Source organism: Fundulus heteroclitus, chromosome 7, assembly GCF_011125445.2.
Source record: "Fundulus heteroclitus isolate FHET01 chromosome 7, MU-UCD_Fhet_4.1, whole genome shotgun sequence".
Lineage (NCBI taxonomy): Eukaryota > Metazoa > Chordata > Actinopteri > Cyprinodontiformes > Fundulidae > Fundulus > Fundulus heteroclitus.
Window position 1 is genome coordinate 36,576,868 of NC_046367.1, and position 12,638 is coordinate 36,589,505.

Below are 12,638 nucleotides of genomic sequence, written 5' to 3' on the forward strand. Positions count from 1 at the left end.
CGCCTCTTTACCTCTTGGTAAACAGCAAAGACCTGCCTCATGTTGGAGAAAGAATATTTACCTTGAAAAACGCGCTTCAGTGCGCAGGGGAAAACAAGAACATTTCATCCCTCCTTGCCCTCTCTGTGTGGGTTTAAGGTTATATGGCCTCAATCTGGGGCTAATGAGGTCATAACGTTAAAACCAGGGGCCCTGGTGCTCATTGGTGCAAAACAGCAGAAACACACAAAGTCGCATTTTGTTGAAATTTGTGGGCCATTCCGTTTCTGTTTCTTTCTTGGGCTTTATATTGGTTTAAAACCATGAAAATTGAAAATATTGCGCATTTTGTAACTGTGTGGTGGTCCCTTTTACGGCCAAAAATGCAAATGTGCCAGATACATACAGGCACATCTTCAACTATGATCCCCTGGCTGGTTGAGCATGATTAAAACAATAAATCACAAGATTTGGGACATTATGAGATTAATAAAAATGTGTGTTGTTGAAAACATATTTCCCCCTTCAGATTTCACATTTTTTGTCCCACTTAAATATTTCAGATTATCAAATACATTTGAATATCAGATACAGACAGTCAGAGTAAACAAAGATAAGCTGTTCCAAATGCTGATTTATAAAGATGAGAAAGCTATACCCTCAGTTTGGCCTCATTACTTCTAGAATTCAGTTCAAAATCACTTAAAACCTGTCTGACAATACCAAGTAGGCTAAAAAGATCTTAAAAAGCAACAGTTAATGCCCTAATCTAAAGACATCAATCTGGAAACGATTCCGGGCCATTTATGAGGCTTTCCCACTCCAGTGAGCAACAGTAAGATGTCATGTTTGTTGGATTGTTAGGACCAAAGTGCAGACAAGGTGCTGGGAAGCTGAAGTTTGGATGGTAAATGATTTATCAAATCATGAAAAATAAAGGTTTAAAAGCTAGCAGGTGAAACAGGATACACAAATAAGACCAGAACCAGCAGAGGACCTAACTGGCTGATCATACATGGGAGGAGACGGAAGGAGTGACATGTGCAGCAAAAGGTGAGAGGAGTAAGGCAACTATGCTGAAGGAGAGAGAACAGGTAACTGGCAGGGGCAGGAGGAGAATAGAATCTAACAGGGGGCCATGATGAATCGCCAGACATGAGAGGATAACCTAACTGAACTAAAGACAGGCAGGCAGGAAAATAAGAATAAACTAATAAGATAATAGAAAACAGAAAACTGATGACAGGAGCCGAGTATGCAAACACAAAACAATACTAAAAGTCCAAAACAGCAACAGACTGCAGGATCCCCAGGGGTGCAAAATAAGTAATCAAACCCACCTGGGATTCTGACATTAGAGCTATGCACAAATGGAGAAAACATGGAACAGACCTTCCCAGGAATGGAATTACTCCAAGTTTGCATCAAAAGCTCGTCCAGGAGGTCACAAATAACCCAGTTGACCACCAGCTGTCGCAGTGGATACTATATTACCTTGCTGGTCGAACGCAGTATGTGAGGACAGGGGGCTGTTTCTGACAGGCTGATCTGCAGCACAGAGCACCACACGGAACTGTACTGGTACCATTTATGATCTCCCTGGGATGCTGCCAGAAAGTTTTTATATATATATATATATATATATATATATATATATATATATATATATATGAGTACCTGGGCGTTATGGTGAAAGCATGCAGGGCATAGAGTATATACAGTATATACAATATAAACATTTGATATAGGCATGCTACCTTGCAACCCCAAAGGTAGAACAGGTGGAAATAATAAATAAACATTTCCCTTTATAGTCCCACAGAGGAAAAATCTTTCTCTGCATTTAACCCAGTGGTCCTCAATTCCGCTCCCAGAGGGCCGGTGTCCTGCAACTTTAATTTGCGTCTCTGCTTTAGAAGACATCTAAAAGCTGCAAGCCTCTTTCAGGGAGCTAAAGTGACAGACTGTGTTGCAAACCGACAACCTTTGCAGCCTCTCCAAGACACAAACGCTCGACTCCATAACCACTAGGCCACCACTCCTACAAAACACATCTTGTAATTTTAGTAAATACTCATCAAATGGCTGAAAATACCTTTCCATAAGAGTAATAACTACCTGTAGTTTACTGAATTGAAGAAGAGTATGTTTCCCAATGTTTCTGTGGATTCACCAGACTGCTGAGTCAGTAGTAATTTACTACGGCTTTTCTGGACTTCACACCATAAGCAGGAATGTATTTTTCAGTCAGTTTACGTGTCAGTGAATTTAATTCTATCCATAGACATCCAAGTCACTTGAGCTGTGGAATAAGATACTTTCAAAGGAGTATATGTTTGTGCGTGTTTGAGGACCGACTGATTTGACTAAAACGTAGGTGAATGTCCCAAGAAATGATTAGACGTCCATAACAAAGCTTCAGGTTATGAGAAACACCTGAGAAGTGTGCTGGGCGAGGTCACTGTGCTTACAACTCCAGAGCAGTAGGGGGCAGTAATGTTACTTAGCAAAATTGCTAAGTAGCAGTGCCCCTGTACATATCCACTTACATCCTATATATTCAGGAGGTTTCACACGCATTAGTGCAACAGAGGACTAACCTACGGATAGTGAATACCCATTGTCTGTCAGCACAGGAGGAAGCAAGACTAAATCAAACGGCAAACAATTATCACCACTGGCATCAATATGTCAGGTTGTTGCCTTTAAGGTTGTCATGGTAGCAGCTAACAAGCATGTGGATTGGACAGAGGACACTATCAAAAATGCACGTGTGGGCAGTGCTCATTTTATATCCGGTAAGGTTATCTGTCTACTGTTGGCTTTCACCTAGAAACCGGGGCTTTGTAAACAATTGTTTGTAATGCATAAACACGCTGTTTCATGCAGTTAAATCTGGATACATAGCATTAGCTCATGGCTAACGAACAAATGCCCATGTGAATGATTTATTGAGTTGTGAAATGTCGCTCGACTGGCAGAGTTCCGATTTCGCACCTTCTGTGTTTGTGTACACTTATCAAAAACAGAGACCTGAAGCAAAGATGGAAATGCAGGGATTATTAGCCCTGGTCTCTCTTACCATTGTTAAACGTATTGCCTCTTCCATTGCCATATGTAATATGCTTTGGTGTTGGCTTTGAAATACTGTTCGTAGCTTCTATCTTGTGGAGACACTTGGTTTTTCCACCAAATGTGTAAAAATATCAGGTTATTGAACAATGGGTCACTTCCTCATGTCTTGCTTTCATTGAATAACTGTCCACAGACCTGGAAGCTGGTTTAACTTTGTTAAAGTTAGGTTTCTAAAATGATCTTTTGCGGATAATGCACTCAGGTGCCTCGATAACACTGAGCTAGCTGCCATTGTTCCGGTGCCACGCTGCGCACAGCCATCTTTGTTTACAAGCAGTAAATGGGTGTATTTCAAATCAGTTGAAGGTCATTGTCAGAGGTGTGTCCCTGGCTGGCAAAGCGTTCATCTAACAGGAAACGCCACGGTTGCAGAAATGTTACAGACTATTTATTCAACACACCTGTCAGCTGAGTTTTTTTGTCTTCATGATGCTGTTTGTTCTCTACTGTTCTCAAACAAACCTGTTAGGCCTTTACTGAATAGGTGGATTTACACTGAGATTAGATTAAATACAGGTAGACTTTGGGTGATGTCTTAAGGCAATTATTTATACACGATGCAAATAATTGGTATTAGAGTAAATGTGTGACATACTTTTTAAAACCTTGTGTAATCTTCCATGCACTGAACAGTTTTGATACCTGTCAGTTTGCCTGCAGCCTGCTTCACAGGTTTTTGCATATAACGGTGTTGTTGTCACCTTCTCACATCTGACAAGCAACATCAGGGTGGTCCAACTTCAGAAACATTGTCGGCCCTATGGATCAGGTATGAGTTGAACCGAAATGCATCTAAAACATTTTCTTATAAATAAAGACATACAACACATTTAACAAATTTTATTCAGATTTTATTAATTTAATTAAACCACTGGCTCTCATAAAATGGGGCATATTACATTTTATTTAATAAGCATTTCCATTAAATGATATATACCAATGCAAAAACTGCAAACTTGAACAAAGATTTTACAAACATGGGAGAAAAAAACGAATTAAACCCATAAATAGAACAGTACAGTACTCCATGCTTTGACTCATAGATACATATTGGTACATATCGTTCTGATCTTTTTGTTTTCTCTACCCATTCAATTTGATCATCTGTTTCAGCTTCACTGAAGGCAAATGCAAACTCTACAACAGGCATATTATTACCTGATGCATCTGAAAGAGAACAGTGGTATATGCTGATGGATCCATGGCAAGTTTTCTGTCTCTATCTTTTCATAAACGAGAATGTTTCAGAGTTTTCAGAATATTTTCAGCATTATAAAACTGTTAGCATTTTCATATTATATGCTCATATTTTTGCCTCAATACAACCAAAATGAATAGTTGGTTAATAATCGATATTCCCCATCAGTTACCTGACAGGAATTCTGACATGCACACAAGAAAGGAAATTATATTGAACAAAGAGTAACACAACACAACATCAATAATTTTAAATAATCTTTAGAGCTGGTGAGTCTAGATTTTTAATAAACTGCCACTACACACTGTGGGATGTCAAACAGAAATTTGTACCGTAAGATATAATTTGTATATTCTGTGTATTTTCATACACACAACCCAAAAAAGGGGTTAAAAAACAAAACAACTGGACTTCTATTCTGAAACTGAAGACGTTTCGCTTCCCATCCAGGAAGCTTTCTCAGTTAAAAATGTCTGGAGTAGAGTGGAGTTCAAATCACCATAGACCTCGTCAGCAGGTCTATGAAGTTTCTTTAACTTTTTGTTATTTTTTCATTGATCATGACCTGAATGACTTATAATTGAATGTCTTGAATCTTCACCAAAATACATACAGCAACAATAACAAATTTATTTTTATCTTCATACACAAAACAACAACACATTGACTGAACCACCACTTACAACTACCTACCTGTATATTTACCTTTTAGCTAACTACTACTGTAAATACTGTACACCTGCTTTGTATTGGTAATCTGCATCTATCTTCATATACTGATTATTCTCCATAGTCTGTTTATAACCTTTCATATTCATTACTTGTTCGTAGTTTGTACACTGATAGCCTGTATATATTTATACTTACAGTTATAGTACATTTATAGCCTGTATACACACATACTCATACTTATAGTCATAGTACAGAGACAATATACTTTGTATTTATAACCTTTCACATTCATAACATAGCCTGTATACATTTATACTTACAGTTATAGCACATTTATAGCCTGTATATACATATACTTAGTTGTAATACACTCATAGCCCATATATACTTTAATTTATATTTACAACCATAGCACAATCATAACATTGTTATTGTGCACTACTGAAGCACTTCTGGATGGATGCAAACTGCATTTTGTTGCTCGTACATATGACATGTGCAGGGACAATAAAGTTGAATTTTATTCTATTGTAAACTCCCGTCCTCAAGAGTCCGACGACTTTTAAATGCATCCTCTGCTTCAACACTCCTGGCATCAATATGAGCTCATTAGCAGAGCTCTGCAGCCCTTGACTGCATGTTAGAGAGACAGATTAGTCATTTGATTCAGGTGTGTAGAACAAGGGACACATCTAAAGGTTGCAGGACGTCCGCCCTCGAGGATTTGAGATTGAGACCAAACGCAGTAATCAGTGAGAGCAATGTTACATCAATCAGTCTTTTGTTGTCAGATGTCCCCGTTGACATGTTTCTGGCGTCCAAGACTTGCTTTAGCTGCCTGTGTCCAAATACAAGCCGCAGGCAACTTAAAACAAGCCTCGAAAGCAAGACTTGAGTCCGAGGATGCAATCATGAGATAATCGGCAGGATAACTTCCAATAAAAAGTCAGAAATCCACAAGAGAACCGCTGAAAAAAAGTAAAAATATTTGTTCTTTTTGCTATGAAAACCGGTCTTATCTGGACTAAAGAGCAGACTATCGTAACTTACAAACTTTCTGAAAATAGTTTAGAACGGTTTCAATTAAGGATGCAAGCATTAATTAGTTGAGCCAGGTATTAAATACAGCAGTCAATCCTGTAAGCCTTAGTGAGCAAACCTATTATAATGAATGAGAGCAGGCGTCCTCTTGCCACTGAGTCTTAACTTACCTTTGTGTTAAGAGCATCTTGCAGCTCACTGCTCTGCTCCAGTGTCCCTTCTGTGTGAGCCACGCTGCAGCTCCTTTAATCAGGTTGTAGAGGAATGTATATTTGAGAAAGGTGTGTGTGCATAGTTACACATTTATTGAAGATCCTGTTGTTTCTGGGCGTGGGACGCTAAAGCCGGTTGGGACTCCGTGGAGTGAAACACGGAATCCAGCGTCCTGGACCAACAAGTGGAGGTAAACACACACCAGGATCCTGGCGGACATCTTGGATAAACACAATGGTGTCACATTAGAATCAGCAAACAAAAACTAAGCTGCTTGACTGTTAAAGGAAGCACTTATTTGAAAACTGTAGTAAATCTATAAAATTGCTTGATAGGTGTGCTTAAAAGACGAAATTTCCCATCTGATCAGCCCCTTTTAGAGTTATTGGATTCTGTCATTTTGATAATCCTGATTTGGTTTATTTAACGAGGACATCCTTTAATAAGAATCAGTTGCAACAGTTTTTTTCACAACAGTCAAGCTATGTAACAAAATAAATGTTGATGGTGGGTGTGAATAAACGGTTCTTTAGGAATTGAAAGCACAAGAGATCAAACTTTGGTTCCGTATATGGACCTCTGCTGTACTAAGAAACCATAGCAAAACACACCTATAAGGACAGCTCTTAACGACTAAATCATGTCTTTTTTAGACTCTTCTAGCATAGAATGACACACTATTATCAAAACTGAGCCCCACAGCAAGTATAAAATAAGGAAAACTATAAAATATGACCTGTACATGGCCCAGTTTCTTGGGCATAATATTTTTTTGAAAATCCACTCTTTAATTTGAATAAATGTTTTCATAAGGGTAAAATTATTTCTAAAAGTACCTGTTTAATTTCTATAAAACAAACGTAAACTGAAGCATGTTTCAAGTTTGTTTGTTACGCTTTATGTCTGTCAGAGTATCTGAGTATCAGTAAGTAGTAATCCAAGATTTCCTGCTTACATGTAAATGTAACCTGAACCAGAGCCAATTTCTCATCAAAATGGGAAAGACAATAGAACATGCCATGTGATATAAAGGGTAACTCACCCCCAAATCAACTTTTTATTTTTGGCTAATCAACTATATACATGGGTGTTTTATAGCTCTGGCCACCTATCCTGGTCATTATTTTTGACCATTTACTGTTGAAATCCTGCTTTTGTGTCCAAAAGTAATTTATGTGTGCCCTCCTCAGGTTTAACGAGTGTCTTGCATTGAATTTTGAATCAGTTTTGCTATTTGCTCAAAGGTTTTTATGAATACCTGACGTGTCAGTAGCTCAATCTCATATGTCTCTGTAGCAAGTTGGAGTTTGAATAGTGAATTTTGTGATCCTTCTATAAATTTTCTTGTTAGCAATTCATCAGCTTAGCATGCAGTTGGTTTATTTTGCATTTATTTAGCTTTTCCTTGTTCATAGTTGTGTGTTGATGTTCATAAGTTAGTAAATGGCAACACGAAAATTGCTACAATTGAATTGTGACGCTAAAGTTGGGGTCAAATTTGTAGTTTTAAATTAGACACTAATTTAGATTAGTGTGTTTTCGGTAACCTCGATTGTTTTTGCTTATCTGTAGCTCGAAATTTTGAATATTTAGATGGTCAAAACTAAACTGAAGTATTCTACAAAACATATATAACAAACACAAGAAATGTTCTTTCTTAGCATCACTTTAGTCTCAAAACACAATGTATAGATTGGTCAGACCTTGGGCAAATAATTCAGCATTGACTTCAGACTCTTTATAATGCAGTTTGTGATCGGAAACAAAAACATTGCTGAATTTAGCATACTGTATAGGCAATCTGCCTCTCCATAAACCACAAAGCTTTATTTTATTTTTTAAAGTTAAAAAAATTAGATAAAAAAGGTTTCAATTTATTGCAGAACAAGCTTTGTGAGGGAGTGGGTGTGTGTTGGGGGACCTGAAGAGAGGAGGTTGCAAAGAGTAACATTAATGCAAAATATACTACTGCCTAGACCATAAACGCTAGAAATCTGTATAATCTGGAGTGAAACGGTAAATCTCCCCCTCTCTGCAAGCTCCAACCCTAAGAAATGCAGTGAGAGCTAACCTTTTTCACAAAAGTGAGTTACACAAATAATACACAAGACTCTATGTAAAAATATATATTTCTTTATTTGGGATATTGTTGACCAGTTGTCGATGCTAAAGCAAAAAGGTCTCCCCCTAAATGTCTCAGCTGGATGCTCGAAAGTGAAGTATGGACTCAAATTGAAAAAACTACCAACTATTATCAATACCCTCGGGTTTTCGGTGAAACTTCTTTTAGTTAGCAAATGCGTGCAAATCATAACAGCTGTAAAAACAAATGATCGAAACAATAGTAATCTCATGCTCTCGTTTATTGGAAATAAAAATACAGTATGACAAGAACAATACTACACATCCTAAAGCCTAACAGCATCAAATCTCTCCATGAAAGTCCACTAAAAGGCTGGATATGTCCTCGATAAGTACAAATCAATATCTACCTTCGATAGCAGCCTTGCTCTCCAAGCTAAATGGGCTCCGATGTTGCCACGGAAGGGGTAATCGAGGTGATAAACTTTGTTGGAGGTGAAGAAAAAAAAAGAATACCAACAAACAGCCTCTAGTTTGGAAGAAAAACCTTTATTTCCTATTTCAAGAACATGCTTTGGCATGGTAGTAGTGTGTATATCCATACATCCAGAGCCACGGAGTGATAGATAGTATCAGTCTACTGTTCTGTGACAGAGGTCTGTCCAGGGTTCAAGGTAGAGGAAGCAATTAGAAAGGAAGTTTTCTTTTTTTTTTCTTTCTTTTTATTATTATTTTTTTTAAGTTGGTTCAGGCAGGCAGAGTGAAGATCTAGTGCTGGATCCTACGAATGGACTGCACCTGGTTGGTGTGGGCCTGGGTGCTGAACTCGTTGTAGTTTCGGTACTCGCCTTGGTGTCTGTCTCTCTCCAGGATGTACTGGTAGCCACGGTAGCCGGGGAACTGGTAGGCCACCCAGCTGCAAAAAGGGAAGAGGACGGGCAAAAGGGACGGTAAAGCCAGGGGATTCGGGTCAATTCGGAAGACACAGCGACAGTATGAGAAGATTTAGGTTTTACATTGACATAAATGCAGGTGTAAGAACTGAGCTTCAGTATCCTAATTTCCCTCTTACTCGCATCAGGAAATATCTAAATCTATAAGAAATTACTACATAATAAGCAACATATGAGGGGGGAAAAAATATACTGACTATAAAAAGTAGGCCTGCAATGAGGCAAAGATAGGAAACCAAATTAGGAGAGTGACTTACGCTCCCGAGTTGACTTTCATGGAGGGCACCTCCTTGCTACACCAGCCCATGGCCTGTAGGGAGGGGTAGTCATCGCACATCTCGAACTTACGGCCCTGGAAGTCCTCACACTCGTACAGGGTCACCTTGCTGTCACTGTGGTTCTGCAGAGCAAACAATATTACCTTATTTAATATCAATACTGTACACATAATTAATACGTTTACAATCAATTGTCGGCATAGCTACTAATGCTAATAACAAGCAGAAGTAAGTTACTCAAAGTGGTTGCGTGAGGGGGACTCACAGCGCACTTGATGGGTCTGAAGGAAAGCAAGTGCTCGGTTCTGTAGCTGCTGTTTCCGCTCCAGGCCTCATAGCGAGGATAGTCGCCCTTCTCCAGGATAAACTGCTGTCCCTGAAACTCTGGGTACTCGTAGCCCACCCACCTGGACAGCGGAAAGAAATGAGGATCAGAGAAACCGAAGAAGGAAATGCTACAAAAACACACACACAAAAAAAAATTGGTTCATGCAACATGTCCGCCTGTGATAGACGGATCCCTGCACCCACAGTTTGGTCTCACATAAAAACAGATTGCAGCGTCTTTTGTCGCCATCAGGCACAAAGCAAACATTAAGCTCTGCAGTGCTGCTGCACCCAGGGCGCCTTATCTGATCAGCAGTCAGTCAGTCAGCCAGGCGGCCGTTCTGGCTCGCACCCAGCAGCTGCACACAGCCAGCTCTTATCGGAAACACCGTCTCACTTGGATGCATATACACGCACGCACGTGATGCATACCAAATATCAATGTAATAAGAGCGCAGGTTCTAATTTCTATATTTATGGATTTCTTTATTGGATCTTTGTTTGAGCGGTTTCTCCTTATAACAGATTTTTTCAAGCAAATCAAGAGAAATTTCTTTAATTTTATGAATCGCTTTCACCAGGATCATCCTGATATATAAATATATATTTTTTAACATACAAGCAAAATTATGAAACCGACATGTTTCTCAGAAGATGCATTGTTACTAAAAGCTGGACTAATGTCTAGCATTAACATGGTGCAAATCTGCATAGGTAAAGCTAATCTATATCATCAGCAAAGCTAATTACCAGCAAATAATTCAAGCAGCATCCACGAACACAAAAGAAAACAGAAAGTGAATGCGTTTTGGACATCAGGAGTTAAAGACGGTCCAATCAGAGCAGCAGGATGAAAACAAGAACCCACAGGATGCCTGACTTACGGTCCATTCTCAACCTTGATGGAGCGGATCTTGTTGAAGTCCCTCTCCATGATGTTCTGGCACTCCAGGTGGAACTCACAGCGTTTGCCCTGGAAGTTCTCCTCCTCCCAGACTGTGATCTTGAACTGGCCCATCTGCTCCATCTGTTGAGTGTTCATGGCTGCTGCTTCTCCCTTTGGGGGCTGCTTCTCTGCAGACAAAAAAAATGGGGCCAAAAACTACATTTAATTCACAAAATAGGGGGCTAATTTCCAAGAATCTTGAATTTCAGTCAAGAAAATACATCAGGTGTGTTAAAGTAGACACCAAATTACCACGAGTCCAATTAAAGGTGACCTTTTAGTTATTTTACCTCAAATTAAAAGAAATAAGATGAAGAAAATGTTGAACTTTCACAAATGTAATGGGTAAAAACTGATTAAAAAAATCCATTCACTCATCCTTTTGTTTCTCAGCAGACAATATGTTATAAGAACCACAACTGTACGAAATACTGAATACCACTAGTTTGAAAAATAAAGCACTGGAGATTTTTCAAGCCAAAGACAAGCTCGCTAAAAACCAGCGAAGCGTTACTCTGATTTATCCTCCAAGATTTAAGATACATAACCAATAGATAATAACGATTATCCCATGCCAATCTCTCCCAAGGCGTCACAACAGCATAAAGTGGCTTCAGTGTTTCCAGAGAGTAACTCAAACTGCACCCATCAGCTGCCGGTGACGCTTAATATGAGGACCATCTTGTTTCCTGCTGGGCTCCACCTCAGTCACTCACAGCCGTCTCCCTCCGACTGTATCTGCTTTCTTGCAGTTTGCAGCAACATGTGGGCATACTTACAGAAGGTACTGAGGTGGGACAGATCCAGTATAATCAATGTCAGCGAAGAGACCCCCGCCTGTGTTTTTATAGGGCTGGGCCCCCCTGGACCTGCGCCGTTCCATTTGCCCGGCAGCCTTGCACACTCAGCAGCTGAGCAGGCCGCCTGAAAGGGCAGCATTAGCCTCGTGCTTTGTGGAGGCTCCAGAGCGCCATTGTCCACAGAGCCCCAAACTGACTTAGTCATCAATACGGCAGCCATGGCTGCTGGCAACCTGACCCAGGACTATACAATGGCAACGCACTGACACAACAGTTTGATTGGTGTAGCAGGATAATAGAGACATTCTGGGAACTGATCCCCCCTCTCTCTGCTGTAGGTAAACTGGATCCAAAACTCGAGGTGGGGGTGGGGGGGGAAAGGGGTTGGGGCGTTCCGCACGGAGAGGACATTGGGCGTGTGTTAATTTCATATTTGCTTCTATCCCAGGCCGTACTGGTCAGCTGGAGGAAGTGATGCAGTGATGGAGTGTGGGTTTTCTGTCCGTATGGCCAGAAACAGTTTGGGCCATATTTGGTCGTTTACCACCTTCCTTTCATTGGGTTCAGAAAAAGACAATTGTTAGACCATGACTCTCAGGACAATAACACATGATTGTGATGAATGCAGGTCAAAATTGAGAGCTGGAGCAAGTGCAATTTGAGGAACAGGTACAGTTTCAGCCACACTTACTAGCACTGCTGGCAAAGAATTATAATAATCAGAAGAAAAAGATGTCTTGCAATGATCAAGAGGTTTTTATCAGTCAACTTGATGTTCAGTTTTGGTATTTTATTGTATTATGTTATCGTCTGGTTACTACGGGGTTCTGTCACTGATACCCAGTGATTCCTTTGCATTTGCTTCAAACTATTTGTTTTGAGTATTACATTTAGTGTTCTTTTGTGCTCTGTTTTATTATGGTTTACTGGGTTCTCAGCGTGTCCCTTTGGAGTTTAATCAGTTTTTTTTCCCCTTATCGCGGTCCCCACGGTTGTAATGTCTTTGGTTAATTA

General features: G+C 39.7%; 1 protein-coding gene across 2 annotated transcripts; it reads right to left on the minus strand.

The window, feature by feature from the left end:
* Positions 1–8,848: 8,848 nt before the first annotated feature.
* Positions 8,849–11,829, minus strand: cryba2b (crystallin, beta A2b). Of its 2 annotated transcripts, none has more exons than XM_036139573.1 (5): positions 11,575–11,829; positions 10,763–10,947; positions 9,817–9,958; positions 9,531–9,673; positions 8,849–9,236 (listed from the first exon to the last, which is right to left on the minus strand). In XM_036139573.1, the coding sequence occupies exons 1-5, from the start codon at positions 11,827–11,829 to the stop codon at positions 9,089–9,091; spliced, it is 873 nt and encodes a 290-aa protein (XP_035995466.1). In that variant the 3' UTR covers positions 8,849–9,088. The 2 variants fall into 2 exon arrangements, with proteins under 2 accessions (XP_035995466.1, XP_012732423.1); XM_012876969.3 differs by having other exon boundaries at positions 10,763–10,952; positions 11,604–11,689.
* Positions 11,830–12,638: the final 809 nt, after the last annotated feature.

Coding starts and splice junctions, on each gene's coding strand:
- cryba2b (XM_036139573.1), bottom strand. CDS start 11,829: ATGACTAAGTCAGTTTGGGGCTCTGTGGACAATGGCGCTCTGGAGCCT. Junction 10,948..11,574: donor CCCACATGTTGCTGCAAACT/GCAAGAAAGCAG, acceptor TCTGCAGAGAAG/CAGCCCCCAAAGGGAGAAGC. Junction 9,674..9,816: donor TCAGACCCATCAAGTGCGCT/GTGAGTCCCCCT, acceptor TTTGCTCTGCAG/AACCACAGTGACAGCAAGGT.